Source organism: Dermochelys coriacea, chromosome 16 (genome assembly GCF_009764565.3).
Source record: "Dermochelys coriacea isolate rDerCor1 chromosome 16, rDerCor1.pri.v4, whole genome shotgun sequence".
In the NCBI taxonomy this organism is placed as follows: domain Eukaryota; kingdom Metazoa; phylum Chordata; order Testudines; family Dermochelyidae; genus Dermochelys; species Dermochelys coriacea.
Window position 1 is genome coordinate 22,659,476 of NC_050083.1, and position 20,718 is coordinate 22,680,193.

Genomic DNA, 20,718 nt, shown 5'->3' on the forward strand with positions numbered 1-20,718 from the left:
CCGTCTATACTAGGACTCCTAAAAATGTCACTCCATTACTATTGCAGCATCACTGGGAGTAGTGACAGTGGGCATGCAAGTGAAGACAGTTTGCCAGCATTTTAACCACTCTGTCTTCTAGTCCTTCTGTGAAGAGAAGGGGTTGGTCAATGTGGGAGTGGTACCGTCTCCACTTGTGCTCCCAACATTGCCGTGACGAGTAGAGCTGCATCAGCGTTAGCAAGATTGGGAAGTTTTAGGGGGAAAATCCTAATGCAGACGTAGCTTAGGAGAATTTGCATAGCACTGCAAAATCCTATCCCAGCATTCTCTGGGCTGAGTGTAAAACCATGGATGGGCTCTCAGAGGCTTATCTGTGATTGTTTCAAACTGCTGGTCAGGAATATCTCTTGCCCACTACTCCAGTGTGCTATTCCTCCTTTCCCTCAGTAATAGCTGACATTCCTGCTCCTTTGAATAGGACAGTTTTAATGTGTGTGGTTGTGGTTTTGCCAGATGGCCGTTCCCACCTCAACAGTGCGGCAAAAACTTCACCTGTCTGAATGGAGGCAAATGTACCAGTGAGACATGGGGAGCCAACTGCACCTGCAAGCCGGGCTTCACCGGAAGGAAGTAAGAAGTGCTGTTCTCTGATGCTGCCTGCAATTGCAGATGATACTAGTGCCAAAATATCACATTTCCCACAGTGGAGACTGTTGGAGCAGGCTGGCAAATACTTTTCATCACAGTTATTTGTCCCCCCACACTATTGAAATGATTACTCCTAAATTTTCACCTAGCCATGCTGTGGAAGAGGCAGTCCTGAGGCATGGCAATGGTATTGAGCATCCTCCCAGAACGTGTGCTGTTCCTTCATTTTTGAAATGTCTGTGTTTCGCGTGCCATAGTTAGAGCCAGCACGTGTAGTGATAACAATGGTGATTTAAATTCAGGTGCATAGTGATACTGACTGCTGTGTTACAGGGGGAAACCCAGCAAGGGCCACTCAACCACAGGGAATTGCCTCAAACCCAAAGATCACCATTTTGCAACAGAAACTGCAAACATTTGTTTACATTTGTCCATCCTCTGCTCTTTCAAACGCTGACCTCAATGGCCACTCACCTCGCTGGAGTTCAGTGCCTAACCCAAAGAGCTCCACTGGCTTTTTCTCAGCCGGAGATAGTGGAAGGAAATGAGTGTGAATGGTTGAATTTTTCAAACTATTGTGCCTTTTGGAAGTAATTATTGCAAGGTCCTATAGACCAGTGATTCTCAACCAGGGGTACGTATACCCCAGGGGATACGCAGAGGTCTTCCACGGGATACATCAACTCATCTAGATATTTGCCTAGTTTTACAACAGGCTACATGAAAGGCACTAGTGAAGCCAGTACAAACTAAAATTTCATGCAGACAATGACTTGTTTATACTGCTCTATGTACTATATCAGTGTTTCTCAACCAGGGAAATGTAATTTATTTTTATAATTATAAGGTAAAAATGAGAAAATAAGCCATTTGCCAGTAACACTGTGGCTGTGACACTTTTGTATTTTTATTTCTGAGTTTGTGAGCTAGTAGTTTTTAAGTGAGGTGAAACTTGGGGTACACAAGACAAATCAGACTCCTGAAAGGGGTACCAGTAGTCTGGAAAGATTGAGAACCACTGCAATAGAGGCTTTTGCACCAAAGGACAATTCTGTAGGAACAAAGTGTGTCCTGGAGCACATTATTTTAGTTAATTCTAATACATTTCCCCTTCCAGATGTCAAATTAACATCAATGAGTGTGATCCAAACCCGTGCCAGAATGGAGGGACATGCCAGGACTCTGTGAACAAGTACGAGTGTGTGTGCAGTGCCAGCTACACCGGAGAGCGCTGTGATGTTGATGTAAGCAGGTCCTTTCCCCCTCTTGTTAGCGTCAGGTCTGCTCTCTCCTTCTGTGCTAGCTGCTTAGGTTGTGAGGAGTGAGCAGGAGAGGCAGTTTGGCCAGTCTGAGGCAGGCTGAGCCTGCTGATTTTGGGATATCAGAGGAATATCCTTCATTCCTTGACACATTTCATATTCCTACATGAATCCGGCTAAGAGAATTTCAGCCAACACAGAGAGCAGGCTGGAGAGTGAAGTGCACTGTATGGCAACACTGTAGCATGAATATTACACTTGGGGGGGAAGAGGGGGATTCTAGTTTTCCAGCATTTTAAATAAATGTAGCAGATACTTTTCTGAGTGTGTACTGGCTTATCTGGACACTGTGGCTGTTGTCTGTTAGCCTCTCCTCAGGTCGCACCAATCTCTGGGCGATAACCAGAAACACTGCCGTTGGGCCCAAAGAGGGGAGGGAACAAGGAAAACAAATTACGTCTAAAGTAAAATGGAGCTAGACAGTAGCCAAGCTGATGTGTGTAAATCCTCAAGACTGTTGCTACTTTAACATATTGGATTCTTTGTCCTATTCCAAAATCCAATTCAGTCTGCTCCAGAGTAGGTGATAAGTAGGAAAAGACTTGAAATGGAAAATTACTGCCATCTCTATTGAAACCAACTAAATTCCAGGAAAGCCAAACATGTTGGATTCAAAGCAAAAATGAACTCTGTTCTTTGATCTGGTATACTCTAGAAGGACCCTAGCGATTGAAAAGGGATTTTAGCAAAGCCATTCAGTAGTAGCTGGCTGCTTATTCAAAAGTTATCCCCATGCCCCATGGAAAAAGCATCTTAACCAGTTGGATTATAAGGTGTGACAGGTGCATCCAGTCCACAAGACAAGGCATCGTTATCAGCTGAATGTCTCTGGTACGATTATCAGTGGTGCAATGATTGACACTAATGAAATGTTATCCATTTCAGTAGTAAGTGTACTTAAGTTGCCACACTCTTGGAAAATCCTGTGATAAAACAGAATACAGGGCAACTTTCTACATGGTATTCCCACCACCATCTCGTGCTCCCTCACAGTAAACTGTTTTCTAGAGACTGGAATTTCAGTCAGCATTTTAACGTATGTGAATGGGATAAAAAGCAGCCACTTCCCCTCCTAAGCTCATTTGCTAGGTTGAGCTGTATGTGCCTGGAGTCTGGAAGAAAGAATTAGATAAAATCAAAGGTAAATGTGATTAAAAGAAATACCATGCTACCTACTGGAGCCAATCCTCTTCTTAAACCCTTAGAGATTGTCCACACTCTATCTTCATTAAGCCTTGTGGTTTCTACCTAAGCAAGCAAAGGATGGGAGAGCAGGGCTAGAATCGTGCTTTAACAAGCTGCTAGGAAGGCAGACTCGTGCTTTTTTGTGGTTCTGAAGCCATTTGCATGGGTAGGTAGTTTGTCTGGTAACTTGGGAATGTACTAACCCACAATGCATGGAAAGCTGTCTAATGAACACTGCATGTACACCAGGGCAGGGTTCACTGCTGTTGCTGTTTGTTATTTAGGGAAAATATAATGCCATGATGAAGCCACTTTTACCTTTCCAGTTTGCATGCATAAACCCTTGTCAGATACTCCAAGACCTCATTTCTGTCACAGGACACTTCTTGTGGATTTCCTGTATTACTTTTTGGTATCGTTTCCCTGTAATGATCTTCCTCTTCTACCCTGTGTTCAGTGTCTATGAACTCCTAGTATATTTTCGGGGGTGGTAGGGGTGGGGTCTGGATAAGGAGAAGGAAGTATGCTGTGCATTTCCTCTAACTGGTAAGAGGTCTGTTCTCCAGCTAAAGTGCAAACAATAGAAACCGTCAGTAACATTACTACAGACTGGCGCGGAGACCTTTAAATGAGTAGGCTCCAGCAATAGGTGTGCATTCTTGAGCTGGAGGCGCGTGTACACAGTGCCAATGTGTGACTAATCCGCATGCTGTACTAAATTATGCCTAACTTCAAATTACATAGGAGATGTTGTAGAAAGTTGTTTATTTAAAGGGAAAACATCAACTGGAAATTTAGTTAATTAAAAATAGATTCAAAAGTACCTCCAGGTCCCATACATGCCCCCAAACCTTCCTGCCTCATATTGTGGTTTTACAAATGTTTTATTATCCCATGATGCTGTGTGACAGAGCCACACAAAACACGGACACGGACTGTATCTAAGTACTGCCAATGCATTATGGAATTACAGATGCTATTTGTAACAATTACTAGGTAACGTTTTTGCTTTTTATTCTTCCTTTAAATACAAACTTTCTTTAATGAGGCAGCTTTCAAGATCCCACAACGTGTTTGCACGTTAATCTCTCTCAGGACACCTCTAAGCCTAAAGGAGCCAAAGGAATGAACATATTAATGCATTAACTTCTTCCAGGAACCTCATCTTGCCTTTTAAATCTTTCATCCACTTACTGACCTAGACCAACCCTGCTTAGCTTGTGAAAGCTGATGAGATCAGAGTATGAAGTGGGCGCTGCTGAATTCATACCTTTTACTAGTCCCCCTTCCCCCTCTCCCCCTGCCCCCAGGGTTAAAACATGAATCCAGCTGCCCCACTTTTAGTGCCTGACTAGGTTTGTTCTGAGCAGGTATTTCTTAAAGCTGGAGCCTGTACTGTTTTTAATAAATAAAATTCCTATGTAATTGGTTGGACAATTGCACATTAGTAACACACAAGTGTCAAGATATCCAGTTGTAGGGAGTTAGAGCCCAGAACTCACTACTGAAATATTTTAAAATGTCTTGTTCCTTATAAGCCTCCTCAGGTTCTCTAGTTAGTCAGATAGCTATGCTCATTCTGTGCTGCTTTGGTACCATACAGCCTTTCCTCTGGCTGTCAGATGCATTAACTGCTGAGCCTGCAAACATCTGTTTTTAGTAAAGTTTATGTTAATCTAATGTCCCAAACACAGTTCTGCAAGTATGCTCTGAAACAAGGGCCTGTGCATTTAATCTTGCTGCAGATGAAAGTTTGATAGCCAAATAATTTCTTCAACCCCCCAGCAGAGATGACATTAAACAAACCATCCCTTGCTACGGTAGGGAGAGTTCTAGATTTACTGGGGGATTACATTACCCTAGATTTTCTTGTCAGTTTTTGAAAACTTTTTCCAATTTTTGATTCCTTGCTAGTAACGCCCACCAACGTGTTATATTTTAGTCTGACAAGTATGTTAATGAGTTTTCTTACAGTACAAGATTCCTAGTGCAGGCTCTGATTGCATAGGCATCTGCATCTCAATGGATGGGCCCTGCTGTGAAAATCCACAAATAAGATAAAAGCCCATGTTAGTGAAAAATACAGCGCATGTGCCCTTATTTGGACCATTCCACCTTTCCTAACACTGACTTCTGAAGGGCTGAGCAGACTGCACCTGCTGGTGGTTTTTTTTTTTTTTTACAGTGATGCAGTTAGCTTCCCAGCATTAATGAGTTCCTGCTCTTCACTTCCTTGGGATAATTCTGTCCTTGTGACCCTGCCTGAATTATCATAATGCTGTTAACTATCCCATTGGTGACTCATGCTTGATAACATTCTCTGTATGACATACATTAAGTGTCACCCTTCCTGAAGACTGGAAATGCAGCACCAAAGTTCTTTAATGCACACAGGCTTTAGGCTTGGCCCTAATGAGAGTGGTTAAGGTAAAAAATACAGAGGTCAATGCTGGCTGTTTTTTGTTTAGTCAAACATTAAGCTATGTGAATGTTTATTTCAATTTAAATCTGGCTTGATGGAGAGATTTAAGCTTGAAGCTAGCCCAGACTTTTCTCTCTGCAGCAGCCCTCACAAGCTCTGTGCTTCTTTCTTTCATTTGGGTTGCAGTTTTCTTCCCCTGGTCCTTTTGGTTGGCTAGTCTCAGTTTATGCTTTAGCCCAATCTGGGCTCCTGGATACCTCCCTTGACTCCTGGAGCACAAGTAAGCTACATGTGAGTCCTTGTAACTGCTGGGGTCTCATTGTTTCTCCATTAATTTCTTTTGCAGAAAGGGACTCCAGGTGCTTTCTTCCCATTCCCATTAATTGAAGTAGCTGCCCCTGTAGCCTGTGGCTGTTTGCTGCTACTTATTATTGGTCTCATATTCATGATTCTCACTGCACGGAAGAGGCGCCAATCAGAGGGAACCTACAGCCCAAGCCAGCAAGAGGTGGCAGGAGCTCGCTTGGAGATGGACAGTGTCCTAAAGGTGCCACCGGAAGAGCGTTTAATATAGGCACCACCTTGGCAAGGAGATGCACCTGCAAGGTCTGCTTTGACCTTGAGATTTTTCCAGCACTGGTGGCAACAGACCCTCCTCTAGCTCAGTTCCTTTAAGGCATTGGTGGTGACCTGGACTTACACATACACAGGAGATTGTTTAAACAATGGCAGTTCCAGCACATTACATGTTAAATCAAGTCAACTATGCACTGCTGGTCTCTGGCTCAAAATAAAACCCTTGACCTGCTTCCTTTCATGCCTCCACTAGACTCCTACTGAGACAGGAGCTTTCTGAGATGATATAGGTGTTTGCACCTGCTAAGAGATGTCCCATGCCCCATTCCACCTCTTGTACAGCAGTCACATTTTTAAAGACTGCTGAAAAGGAAAAATTAATTAGACATGAAAACTGCTGCAGGTGGGGATATACTGAATATATTTTCCTTGAGTTGCAAAGCAGACTATCTACTTTAATGTTAAATACTGAGTCGAAATGTATAGAGGATATTTATGATCATTTTGTGTGTTAGTTTAACTCTCCAAAAATTCAAACCGACTTGCAGCCCTATTGGGCTGAAGGGTACGAGTGTTTCCAAAACTGTTTTCACAATGTAGTCTTTAACAGCAACAGCAGCTGTGAACTCTTGCCTCCTGATAGACACAATATTTGAAGGAACTGTCAGGAACTACTGAAGTCATTGTACAATCAACACATTTTATAAAGCAACCTCTGTTTAGGATAGAACGTTAGACATTCCCATGGATACCGTACAGGAAGTGTGTAATAATAACCTTGTTTCAGAGGGGGGTAGACTGAGATACCTACAATGCTTGTGCTAGTTCAGTGCCTATTGCCAAATGTTTGTTCTGTGAGACCGAGGGATGGGGACCGTATCACCCAACAGGCAAATACCAACTGCATTGCTTCCCCCTAAGTACATGGTTTTCATCTCTATGAACTTTGAGCCACAACCACTGCACCAAACAGTGGTGAATTGATAAAATGGCCTGGAAATTCTCACGCTAAAATGCAGTAAAAATTAGTAAAACTGCAATAAAAGAAAGTGGTGGTGGAGGGAGGGGCTAGACTGGGCTGGTGGTGGCTTTGATGGTTCATGAAATATACAACTTTTTCTACCAAAGCACCCTGTGAGTAAAGTCAGTAACACCGTGTTCCACCACAGCAGCCAGCATGGGCGCATCATAGCAACTCCTCATTTGTGGGAGCAGTCGGGGCTGCAGGGGCTACCCTGCTCCTTGCACTTGTTGCAGCCTCTGCGATTGCCATGAAGAAAAGGAGAGCAACTCAGGGAACATACAGTCCCAGCCGCCAGGAGAAAGACGGGGCACGAGTCGAGCTGTGGAACGTGATCAAGCTGCCGCCAACAGAGAGGCTGATATGAGCACTAGGTATGATCAGGGGCTGCAGTTTTCAGCCATTACAGTTGCTAGAAGTTAAAGTCAGAGATGCTCTTTGTGAGGCAATGCCATTCACCACTTGGTTTCTCCACAGGATGGGGCAGCTGCCCATTCACTGTTGACTGGCACTAATTAACCTTGTTTTGGGCTTTGTTATTGCAGCATAACCCTGGTGAAAACAGCTCAGCCAGAAAGGGTGGGGGAACAAAGGAAAGTTTTTGAGGGCAGTTATTGCTTGAGCTGTTTGTATACAAAAACATAACACAGCCTACGCTGATTAGGAAAAGAGAGGGGGCAGAGCCCACCTGTACAATATCTCTCCCTTTGGTTCAAGTCAGCAGTACTTCTCACTGCCATGAAATCAGCACGAACTTTATGTTGTACATTAGTAGATGGCAAACAGCAGAAAGAAGACAGTTCAGGGAAGCCTAGTTAACAGAATAAGCATTTAATTTCTTCACTTAATGCAGAGTGCAATTCCAAGAAATCCACCAGTGCAGGGGGAAGGAATCCCCTTTCCCTATCCTGCAAGGACAGGGCGATTGACCACACCTGGAAGACACTTTCCATAGATCCATCCTTCCAGGGACTAGATTAGAATCACCACTTAGACTGAAAATTAAAATGTGTTTGTTTGTTAGACACCTGATGGTTCTACGACTAAACTGCTGGAATATTTTAAGTGCCTTGTTGAGAATGAATCACCAGTTACAGTATTAACTTTTTCAAACAGAATGTTTAGGTAGAGAAAAACTGATCACTTATTTGATCAGAATTTACAGTGAGGAGGGTCTTAGTGGCCTGGATACTGGGTTTTCAAAACTATTTCATAGCTGTAGCATCTGCCACCTACACACAATCAGCTGGAGTAAAACTCCTGAGTAAGAAATATGGATTGGATTTAGTTTGTAGAAGTGCAGAGAGCAGCCCCACTAGGTTTTCAGGGAGTTGTGTACTCGGGTGAAATTCACTGGTGTGCAGAGGGCCAGCACTTACAATGGGGTTTGGGGCTGGCCCTTTACATAGGGGTGAATTTCACCCCCATGTAAGAAATGTGTTGAACTATGCATTAACTATATAATTAAGTGTTCTACTGATTTGTAAAATATTACACTGATTTTTCTCATCCTAATTTCCCTGAGAAGGACATACTATTTCCTGCGTGTCTCCATTCCACCTTTTTATAGCTGCCGCATGCAGTATTCCCTGACCACCACAGTGTGTCAGACACTATGCAAACACCTGCTACAGCACATGCCAACTGAGGTCTAAAATCATTAGCATATCATCATAATTATTACAAAGACCAGTGAGAAATATTTTACAAAACAGTGTCTGCTCATATCTACAGCGTACTCCTTAATAAGCAGAGGTGTGAATCCACACACACATCACAGCAGACTGCCTTTGGAAGGAAATCCTCTATACCATTCTGGTGTTTGAAAGTATTATTCTATTTACTGTTGCTGTAAATAGTTCTGAAATTCTAATAAAGGGAACAAGTCTAAAACTAGAGATTCAGCCAGTCCTCTTCAGGGCAAGTCCCCTTTGCACAAATAAATGTTTGAATGAAGACCATTTATTTTGAAAACAACTTTCACTTGTAATGTGACATTTATCTGAATTTTTGCGCATAGGATTACGATACAAAGTTGCCATTCCCCTAATATTGATAGAGGAGAAGCAAGGGGTGACCATTCAAGGGTAGGGAGTTGTGAATATCTTTGCGGAAGAGATGATCTAAATCATGGGTTCTCAAATGGGAGTTGGGACCCCTCAGGGGGTCCTGAGCTGTCAGCCTCCACCCCAAACCCCGCTTTGCACATCCAGCATTTATAATGGTGTTAAATTTATAAAAAGTGTTTTTAATTTGTATGCGGGGGTTGCACTCAGAGGCTTGTTATTTGAAAGGGGTCATCAGTACAAAAGTTTGAGAACCACTGATTTACATTTCAGTACATGTAGACTGCCATAGATTTATTATTTAGTATTAATGCTGATGTAATTTAGCTTTAAACCCAGTGATCTGTTCTATCTGTTAGTTCTCCAGTTGTTTTCTACTGAGGTTTAACTCAACACTGCTGCTTCCAGATCCTCTAGCAATAGGACACTGTCTGTGCTATTCACCCAGCTGCTGCAGGGAGACCAGATGAAGTGCAAATTCTGAAACTGTGTTTGTGGCCAGCAGCATTTGAGAAATTGTGGGGGAAACAGGTCCTACAAGACAGGCACTACACAGCTGAGCTGGTTACTGGGACTCTTTGGGAAAGGGGATGAATCCACCTCCTACTGTTCCTGCTTCCAGGCTGGATTAGCTTGCCATGTCCAGGAGACCCTTCTCACCAGAAGACAATGATAGTGGGCCTGTCTCCCTGGAGGTATAACCTTGATGAACTATGGCCGAAGCATTCCAGGGAATGAGGTGGAATTGCGCCCTAGCCTTACCTCAGGAGACTTTGGATAAAACCTTCATTTAGGTCCCAGGTGAAATGAATTTGAGTTCATCCCATGAAGGCACATCCTAAATCCACAGCAGGCGTAATTACGATTCTTGAATCCCCAGAAACCCAGACTAGAATAGGAAGAGGTTGCTGCACATCTGCACTCAGGTGCAGTTGGAAACTTGTACCTTTCTTCTTCAGTTGCACTTTGTAGTTTAAAAACATACGTTGTATAAATTCAAAAAACAAATGCAGCAACAAGCCCTAAAACCACTGCTATTCTGAGATAAGAAATGGATTTGTGTTACACAAAATGACTATTACAAAGCTACTGAACTATCCCTAAAGGTGATAAGAAGCTATGAAACAAACAGTAGGGTAAGACAGGAGACCTAAAAACCAGCCGGAAGGTAAACTGAAAGCAAGAGGTGCATCTACACCCCACTTCTCTTCTTAGGTAATCCCAATTTCTTTACAAGGTTATCAAAGCAGGTGTAAGCCTGACATCAAGTATTCCAAAACCACAACTAGCGAAAGGATACAAGACCATGACAAAGTATTTTTAACATTTCTGCTATTTAATTTATGGAGCATTTTTTCCACTGTGAATTTAATTTTCTTTTGATATTTAATTTTTGAATATATTTTTTCACAAACCAATTTGCTACAGATGATGTTCCTCAAAGACAGTTGATTTTTTTGTAAATGTAAATTGCATAGATGTGTAAAGATTAGACTGTCTCTCAGATAAATTTATTTACAATAAAAGCTGGTTAAAAATGCATCTGAGCCTTGTCTCTGGTAGTATCTTTAGCTGATAATGAACACAACTGGGGCTTGTAGGCATTACAATCATGCAAATAATAAAAACATCAGCACAAACTTGGCTCATAGACTATATGGTAACTTACTTACAAGCTTAGATGTACTGTAATACAAGCTTTCAATGGGTGAAATGAGAGCAAACAGCGTCACTGCTGGCTGAAGGACTTGCTCACCATTAATTTACTTTATTCCCTCTAGAAGAGGGAGCAGAGAGGACACAGCCAGCCATGAAACCAGGAGAAAAGGTGATATCTCCTACCAGCCTTTGAGGTCTTAATCAGGACAGATTTTAGTGACAGCCTCTCATGGAGTAGAAATGAGGGACACTATGTGACAGAGGTGGGTGGCTTTGGGGGAGGAGTACAGAGGGTGGCAGCTATAGGGGAGTACGCATGAAAGGATGGTTCTGCCCTGCCACCACTAGAATGTGTGGTTTTAGGAAGGCTGAGTGGTTAGATCCAGGAGCCTTCACTTCAAAGACCAATGGCCTGATTTTCAGAGAGAACTGTTCTCCACCTTTACTGTGCCTCTGTGAAATCTGTATTAAAACATTATAAATACTTTCTCAAAAAATACTTTCTGGCACACAGTTAACTCAGCACAGTGGCTGTATCCCCCTGTACCGCTATCCCTTTCTCTGAGGGAGGTTAGTCTCCATGGAAGGTTGCCTTCTAACAGCTGGACTCTTGTTGTCTGGGACATCAATTAAACTAGAGACCAGGCTTGTGACTGGGAGTGACTGTCAATTGTGCCACATAAGCAGAAGCTCATGTTTCCACTTATATGTCAGCAGTGCCACCTGAGCAGAAGTTTAACTGTGTCCCAGACAGCATAATCCCATTCAAGCTTGTGATCTCCACTGGCCAGTGTGGGGTGATACTTCTGCCACAGCTGCAGGATAAGCTGTGAAGCTTTTCCCCACATGAGAATATTGAACTTGCAGTACGGAAGGAGCTCAGCTCCAACTCTGCTAAACCTCACTTTCCTGGGAGAGTGTAAAGCTACAGAGTACAGAAGCAGCAGTAGCAGAGATTAGAATTCATAAGTACAATAGTTGGATGTGGATTTAGGAATGACTATGCTTAGTACAGGGAGTGCTAAACAATGTAAATACGTAACACAAGAAAAACTGCTAACCTACAGAGCAGTGCCAGCACATATGAACCTGAGGTCTTCCACTAAATAAATAAGGAAAACACATCAGTTAGTAGTGATGGGGTTTGGGCAGATCAGGCCACAGTGACATGCTTGGTGGATATGCCCAATAGGCTGGAGTGAAGAAACACGATCACCTAGATGCCAAAGTATTTGATGCATTAAAATTAAGAATTTCATGGAGCACAGTCTTCTAGTCAGAGTGCCTGATATCTTTCTAAAACAGAAGTGAGACAAGGCCAGGTATGGATTTGACTTTCAGAAGATTGGAAAGATCTAACTTCTATGATCCAAAGAAATCACACTCGGGAAATGCACTTATTTAGCTGCCAACCATATAGGTGCAAAATGCTGGAAAACCTCTTTAAATTATTGGAGTAAATTCACATACCACACTCAACAGAACAGATGGCATATTCCAAGAGACCTAGGCCTATTCTCTAATTCTGTGCTGCCAGTATGGAATAGAAGATACTCTAAGGTGGATAAGAAGACTTACACGGTAAGAGAAAAATCTCCAAAGCTGGTTTACAAGGGCTGAACTCAATGTAATCTATTGTTCAAACATGCAATCTGACTGGAGCTTTTTTATAACATTACATCCATCATACCAAAATACAGAAACAACGTTCACTTGACCTCTGCTTAATGGCAGTAAAACATCCACATCCCTGGTACTCCTGCAGCCTGTAAGATACCAGCTACATCAAAGCACATCATACACCCAAGAGAGTTGAGGTTTGGCAGGACTGCTGTGAATACTGAGCATATTTTCATATCTAGCTATTTACACAGGGATTTGCAAGACACTAACGTTATCTTGAAAAATATCCAAATATGTTCACTGTCCAACAGACACACAGATTCAAACAACAGTTTCCACATCCAGAGGTGGTAAGAAGCACCAGCTAACGGTTGGACTGTTACTGCTTCTACCCCAATGAGAGATTGTGTGGCCACATTTTCTATTCCAGACTGAACAGACTCTCATACCTACATTCACAGTTCATAAAGCTTTTGTCTTAATGATGCAAGTGGAGAGGCATTAATAACATGATTGTTTTTCCCATTTAATATCTTAAAATCACAGCTATGATAGAAGTGTCATCCTACTACTTAACCCCTCATTGATTCAAGATGCCTTTGGACAAAGTGCCTGAGAATTAAAGTTTGATCAGTGGTCTACAAAATAGCTAGCTATTCCATTCATTTTGCTTTTCTTCTATTTCAGGAATTATGCTAATGATTAACAAGTAAAAATCACACCCTCTGATCACTACACTTAAATATTTCCTCTATTAGTTGGAATTAATAACTGTATACGGCTCAGTAAACAAAATTTACCTGTTCTTCAAAAGGTGAACACTTTCTGATCACACCTACTGTAACAGATTTAGTCCTGGTGGGATGGCAGTACCCTTACCCACAGATTGAACCGCATCTCTGCTTTCATGGCGCATAGTGACTTCTAGGATGAAGGGAAAACACACTGGGCATAACCTGAAAAGGTACGGTTGTAAAATAAATTGTTCATTGCACAGGAAGAACGGGCATGAAGGACACGGATCACATGTGAAACTTGCCCTGGATAATATAGTGTAAGCAATGTAAGAAGCTTCAGCTGACAAAGTGGGGGTGATAGTAATCAAAGCTTATGTGTAGAAGTCAGAGGGACCCCAGAACAGACTGTGGAGACTATAAATGACTCCAAGTAGATTTATTTTTATTATCCACTCTAGTCAATCTATTCCCCTGGCAAAGGAGGTATCACTTCGGTTATCGGTGCTGATGTGGGGAATCTACAGGGCGTCAGAACTTTAGTCTGTTTAAAATTTTTATTCAGAGCTGTCATAGCCACGTTGGTCCAGGATATGAGCGAGACAAGGTGGGAATGGTAATACCTTCTGTTGGACCATCTTTTGTTGGTGAGAGAAACTGAAGATAAGACCCGAAGATCTCTGTGGAGCTTGAAAGCTGCTCTCACTGACAGAAGCTGTCCAATAAAATATATTACCTCACCTATTTTGTGTCTCAGCTTTTTTAGGGAGTTGAATGTGCCTAGGCCCCGATTCAGGAATGCATTTAGGCACCACGTGCTTGAGTGCTTTCATGAAGAGTGATGTTTTCCTGAAGTGAGACCATACTGCATATATTCCAATAGCACCTGCTTAGCTGAAGTAACAAAAGTACTGCATACACTTCACTTCAGTCAAGCTGTCACCAGACCTGATTGATAGTTTCATCTGTTTAAAGGGGTGTGCATTTCCCTTGAAAGAAAAGCTGCCCTCACTTGTGCTAATGGATTTTTACCCCCTTCTATTTGGAAAGCAAATTGGGCAGATTCTTCTTCTCTGGTTTGAATTTTTACCCTTAAATTCTAGAGCAAGCTTGGAAATCCCATTTCATGCCAGGAAAATGCTGGGTGTGTGCAGGGCAACCACAGTTCTGGGAGGTAATTAACATCGGTAACATCTGTATAACATTAGCACAAGGAAGCCAAAATTCTCACCTGCCTACTACAAGTTTGATGTTATTTTTCAGTGTAACAGATTTATTTGGGCCTAAGCTTTCCTGGGAAAAAAACCCACTTCTTCAGATGCATGGAATGAAAATTCTGTAATTTTCACTCCATGCATCTGAAGAAGTGGGTTTTTTACCCAGGAAAGCTTAGGCCCAAATAAATCTGTTAGTCTTTAAGGTGCCACCGAGCTCCTCATTGTTTTTGTGGATACAGACTAACATGGCTACCTCCCTGATACTGAAAAATAATGAGGTCATGTGACCCAAAAGGGGCAGCTGCTAAGAATACCTGAACAGCTGAGCTTTCAAAAGGGCATGGCTGGGTGGAAATACATTTAAAACAGTATATACAAGACAGCAGAAAAGCTGGTGCATGCTGAATACAATAGTTTGGAGTGTAAAGAGCAATTCATGCCATCTAGAAAACAAGAATTCTGTTTTGCAAAAGTGTTCAACGTTTCAACATTTGTTTCCATTCTGATCCGGAATGAGAACTTCTACATTTTTTTCATGAAGAAAAAAAAAAAAAAAAGACACACACATAGCCTACCATGCCAGAACAGAATAGCCAAAGACCCAGTTGGTGCTGAATCAGAGAGAGCAGGGAATTGGACTTGGGTCTCCCACATCCCAGGTGAGTGCCCAGTTGTTCTCTCACACTCACTCTCAGACCTGAGAAACCTTCTTGACAAAGTTCAGTCAAAAATGAGGTTTCCATAAAAAGTTTTAGTTTTGACAAATGGACATTTTACTTATGAAAAATAATAGCTGAAGAACTGCCAATCAACTCTAATGGTTATATCCCATAAAATGTCTGACATTTCTGTAAAGATTAATTCAAAGTAATAAACTCACACTTTATATAGACTTCTCAAGGACAGAGAGACACAGAAATTAAATAAATTTTTTTAACCTAAATTATCCAGTTCTAGACCCTAAAGTGCTTCTAACTTGATCAGTGGGACAAGTCAGAACAGCCGTTTTGATTACCTGTAGGCGCATTGCTGAACTCTGGCCCATACACTTAGCGACATTTAAAATGAGAGGGAAAAGAACATTCTAATGGATAAGAGCAAATGTAAATAAGGAATGTAATACAAAAAAGATCAAACGTGCACATCGCCAACTAAAGTGGAAAAAACCCTAAGTTGAGTATAATGCCATTGGGAAATTGCTAAAAATATGTTAGCTGTTAGGTGAATGCAATGCCCAGCATACCGGATTCCCTAATACTGATCTCAAAGTAGGTGCTTTTAAAACCAAAAAAGGAACATTACATCTGAGTCCTACATTAAGTATCTGAGATATTTCTTCCAACCACACAGTTTGCTTAAACCTGCCAATATTAAATGAAAACCATGTCAGATATTCAACAGTTTAAATGAGACAAACAATTAATACCACCCTTGATGGTTTGATTCTTTTATTATGCTAAACCTGCAAAAAGGATTCCCTTATTTGCAAATTAAATCCAAGAAGTGAGGAAAAGGACAAACATTAGCAAAGTGCTCCCTACTCTTAAGGATCTCTCTCAGGTGAGCGCAACCGTTTTTTCCTTCTGTAAAATAAAGTGAAGAGTGAATAACATGATAAAGTGTTTTAATACGTTTCAGTGTCTCAGGATTGGCCTCTTAAAATCAAGGAGTGTTTGTGCATTTCAAAAGATCAGTGTAGAAGACTGTATACTGGAATACGTTATAGAAATGGGTGAACAGAATAAAACATTAAATAAGGCTGGAAAATACCTTGCAATGATACAGAAATACCGTAGCATTTTCCCACTTGGTTTAAAAGGAATACTCAGTACACAGTCAGTGCATAGCATTAAAAAGGAGAAACTAGAAGTATATGTAAATGCACCACTTTATAGTATACACCTATGAGAACTGAGAAAGTTTTATGACTCAGCATACAGCAGCTAAAGGGGTTCAGAGATTCCAGACCAAAATGGTAACCCAGACATTCACATTCTGTATAGTCTAGAACAAAATGCAGCTAATCTTGTAGACTTTAAATATTTTACTATTCAGAACTAGGCAATATCAAAACCATCTTCCAGGAAAAAAGAAAAAGAAAGAAATAATACAAAACTGATTGAATGGCTTGTAAAAGCAACAGTACTTTACAGAAATATAACAAATGCAACATTAGGGTCTCCCCCAAACTGTTGGCATCCAGTTATTAGGATAGATTTCTCTTGTATTGCACAGGCTCCAATGTAGACAGCCATTTTAACACACTAGAATAAGAGAGCCTCCAAGGAGGCTATAGGAACAAAATACATATACTGAGAGAATCTGGATAGAGTCTCTCAGGAATTTCCCATATGTCCACAACTGCTTCTTTTTCTTAAGCAAAGACTTAATGGTGACAAACTCACTTTTAAGTAGGTTTTTTTAAAGCAACCTGCGTCCAAGTAAAAAACCAAAACCCAACAACACTTAAGTAACACAAACAAAAATGATCACTGTAAAGGTAGCAGTTTTTATAAGAAATGCTAACCTTAAGCATTGAAATGTTTGAGGTCATGGTGGCCAGAGAGAAATGTCTTGCAAAATGCAAATCAATAAATCCTTTAACATGTTCATTGCTTTATAGTACATCACATGATCCCACCCCCCATTTATGGTCTCAGCAAAAGTAGGAACAAAGTTCATGACTTTTCAGACAGGATGAATGAGGGAGGCTGAGCCCTGAACACGGTGGTAAGATCTCAGCTGCGTCAAGGTGGCACTTAGTGCTTCCAAAAATACAGCAATGATAGGCAGCTATTTTCTAATGTTATATCACTTACTCAGCAATATTTATAGTTTGTGATTTCTGCGTACAGACAGGTACGGTGGCTTTACAAATCTGAAAACAGGCCTCCTAGTCAATGTACTACTGTACGGCTTGGAGAATTCAAGAGCTGGGAATACTTATGCCCTGATTTTTGTTCTCTTTTTTGTAATAAAATAAGATACTATTATATCCAGTTCAAATACTGCCATCTAGAACATTTATATATAATATTAACATAAAATTATGGATTAACTGGGATATAGTTTAATGACTCCATCAAAAGACATTTTCCGATGTCTTTGTCTAAAAACTAAATTGCTGGTGCTTCCAGTTTCCCATTGGAGACAGAGGATCGAGCCCTGAGCTGCAGGATGCTTTGCTCTGTGCTGTAGTTTTGCTGTAACTGGGAATTGTATGGATTTGGTACTGAAGAAGTCCCTGCTCTGTGGGTGGTGGTAGTGGGGTGAGTGTAAAAAAAAAACCAAACCCTACAACAAAAGCTGATAAAATTGTGTAATTAGTCAAGTGTATATATTGCTAGACAGGCTATTAAACTCAATTTAAGCCCAGTGGATTAACTCAATACAAATCACAAGTCTTGGTTAGTTTGCTGCACACTACATATGTAAGCAAAACATTATAAGCCATATGTGTAATTGAAGAAATTGATCTGAACACTGTTCACACAGGTAGGAAGCAAAAACTACGTGGCTGTGTCATGTTCCAGGCTGGGCCTGTGAGAATACAAGGGAGGGAATGAGCAGTTTCTGGTTCAGTAGTTTCTTGAAAAGGCTGTTTGTGAGAAAAGAAAAGAATAACCTAATAACTTGAATGCTCTGGCTGGTGCAAGAGTCACTGGAGTTTTTACTGACTGCAGGCAAGAAGTCAGCTAGGATACCAGTGAGAAACCATAGCTGGTAATGGGACAATGTGGGGGTTCATCAACAAAATGGACTTCAGCCAGTAGCACTTGTAGGTGAATTCTAGAAAAGCAGTTGTGTTTCCTGTGTCTATAACTTTCCATATAAAGAAACATGTTTTTGTGCTGGCTCAAAACAAGCCAACCAAATAATAATAATAATAATAATTAATAATAAAATAAAAAATCCACCCCCCCCCAAAAGAACGAAGATAGGGTGGGGCATTATTCAAAGGTTTCCCATTGCTTTCTGAGCTGTTCTACTTTACCTGGGGTGGCTGAAACCTCCTGTTTTGTCTTTTTTAACAAATCTTCAAATGGATCTTTTGTCTCCTCAGGCTTTGAGGGAAGTAACACCGACTCTAAGCCCTTCGTGGGCCTCGGGGGAATCAGAGGGGGGTCGTTAGAACTTAGCACCAACCCTTGCTTGACATCTATCTTTGAGCCAGAATGGCCCGCTGGTAACGTTCTGATTTTAGAAGGACCACTTAAACGTGCTGGCTGCAGAGAGCTGGCTGGGGAAGGGTTCTGGCTTTGCTGCAATAAGGAACTAGCCTGTGGTGCTGTCGCAGCCTGGCCAAACAGACGGGGCATGGACAACGCTGCAATGTTTGGCTTAGCTCGCTGTGGTTGGTAAAAGCCAGAATTAGGTATCATGAAGCTGGAGCTATAAGTGTGACCTAAAGGAGGAGTAAAGGGTCCCCCTGGGGGTCTGACCAGCGATATCGTCAGGGCTGCTGGCACTGTCTGTGTAAATGGATTGAGGGATGGCTGCAGAAATGGCGGTGCTGAAGGAGGGTATCCCAGCGGCTGGGTGAATGGTGCCGGCGGCGGAGATGCAAAGTCGCCCACCACTAAAGCAAAGCCAGCAGCAGAGCTCGGAGAGGCTGAGCTCTGCATACTGCGAGAGCCTTGCTGGGGTCCCATGTTTTGCCAGCTGGTTGTTTTTAATGGATCCAGCAGATTAAGGAGATAGTCACTTTCACTACCGGCATTTTCCGTATTAACCTTGACTGGCTGAAGCATCCCAGTACTACTGCTAGAACTGGATAGAAGCTGAGAGGGGTGAGGGGAATAAGTTACTGACTGTCTGAATTCTGTGCCAAGGGGGACAGTCCCAGCTCCAAAGGGCTCCTGCATGAGCTCTGAAACCAAGTCGCTATGTCCCGTAGTGTAGGTGTTCACAGCATCTGCTGTCCCAGCTGGAATCTGGGGTTTGGTTGGTCTGGGAGCAGGTGGTGGTGGGACTATCCCTTGCTCAGGAGTTTTTCTGCCCTGTGGCCTAGGGATGGTGATGTTCCCTTGAACAGCCGTGTTCCCTTCCTCCTTTTCAGCAGGCACCAAGATGCTATCTTTGCTCCGGGGTCTCCGTGGGATTGATGGGATGGTCCCAAAAGAAGTCAGGGGCCTCTCTGGTGAGCTTTGGGAATATTTGGTAGGAATAGCCATGTCATCATGACCCATACTCCACAGCTTGTTGTAGGGATGAGAGAGTTTCATTGCTGGCACAATCCTGCTTGTCTCAGATTCACCAAGATCCATCCTCTGCCAGAAAGTACAAGACAGATTAACATCTCCTGCTCAGCACAGACGTGAACAGCACAGCAATAGGGGGCAACAGGGGGGCTGGAGAGAAGGATGCACACATGCTGCAAGCATTTGCAAGTGAGGGACAGACAAAAGACTGTGGTTTAGGCTTGAAGACAGGAGACTGGAAGTCAGGCCTCTGGGTTTTAGTTCCAGCTCTGCCACGGATGGGTTGTATGACATTGGGCATATCCCTGCACCTTCCGTTTCCCAAATGTAATCGGCTCACAGTGAAATCTACTTACGGAGGAAGTGGAGGAGACCAAGCTCAAAAGCTTTAATTAACATACAGCAAATGCTCTGCGATACCTGGATATAAGCCACTAAGTATCATTATAGGAGTGATGCTACAAGCCTTTGCTTGGTGTTGCACAAGATGTCAAAGGGTCTATGTTTTAGTTTTGTACTTGCTAAGACAGCTATTCAGGAAACATGCTGCATAAACAATGATGAGACTTAACAAATTGATTCCCCCTTTTGACTCACGTGGGCCAAAATGCAGTCAACTCAGAAATGAAGGGACCGCGAAATCTCCTGTCCATCCCAGGTACTCATCTGGCCCCCATTGCTGTAATATCAGATTGCCTCAAAAGCTTTACTGTATTTACGGTCACAAACTCTTGTTGGACTATTGTCCCCAATGTACAGATGGGGAACTGAGGCACAGAGAGGCAAAGTGACCAGGCTGTGGTGGAGCAGAGATTTGAACCAGGGTTTTCCAAGTCTTATGCTAGTGCCCTAACTACTGCACCATCCTTTCGCTTCCTAAACTGCTTAGTATTTGCATTGCTGAGCACCAACCTCAAGGATATCAGTGTACTATAGCTGGGGGACAAGGCAGATTCTGGGAAAAAAAAACCCTTGTAAATGGATCGGGATTTCTGCTTTGAAAATGAAGGTCTTGGTTTCTCCTTGCTTTTATGTTGCAACAAAAGACCATAGACAATCTCTCAT

At 42.1% G+C, this 20,718-nt stretch overlaps 2 protein-coding genes across 27 annotated transcripts in view; one reads left to right on the forward strand and one right to left on the reverse strand.

Moving 5' to 3' along the window:
• CRB2 (crumbs cell polarity complex component 2) overlaps nucleotides 1-12,564 on the forward strand; it is a 132,024-nt gene extending 119,460 nt beyond the window's left edge. For 9 of the 16 annotated variants that reach the window (XM_043498888.1, XM_043498885.1, XM_043498887.1 and 6 more), the window contains 3 exons: nucleotides 496-612; nucleotides 1,748-1,874; nucleotides 5,903-6,263. In XM_043498888.1, the coding sequence (XP_043354823.1) occupies nucleotides 496-612; nucleotides 1,748-1,874; nucleotides 5,903-6,130 (472 nt within the window). In that variant the 3' untranslated portion in view covers nucleotides 6,131-6,263. Of the gene's footprint in view, nucleotides 1-495; nucleotides 613-1,747; nucleotides 1,875-5,902; nucleotides 6,264-7,260 lie in introns of those variants that run through there. The other 7 variants (XM_043498886.1, XM_043498894.1, XM_038375180.2 and 4 more) reach the window with 4 other exon arrangements.
• Nucleotides 12,565-16,483: 3,919 nt separating this feature from the next.
• The window catches only part of DENND1A (DENN domain containing 1A), a 379,559-nt gene continuing 375,324 nt past the window's right edge, over nucleotides 16,484-20,718 (reverse strand). For all 11 annotated transcript variants that reach the window (XM_038374765.2, XM_043498901.1, XM_038374762.2 and 8 more), the window contains one exon: nucleotides 16,484-19,722. In XM_038374765.2, the coding sequence (XP_038230693.1) occupies nucleotides 18,403-19,722 (1,320 nt within the window). In that variant the 3' untranslated portion in view covers nucleotides 16,484-18,402. The remainder of the gene's footprint in view (nucleotides 19,723-20,718) is intronic.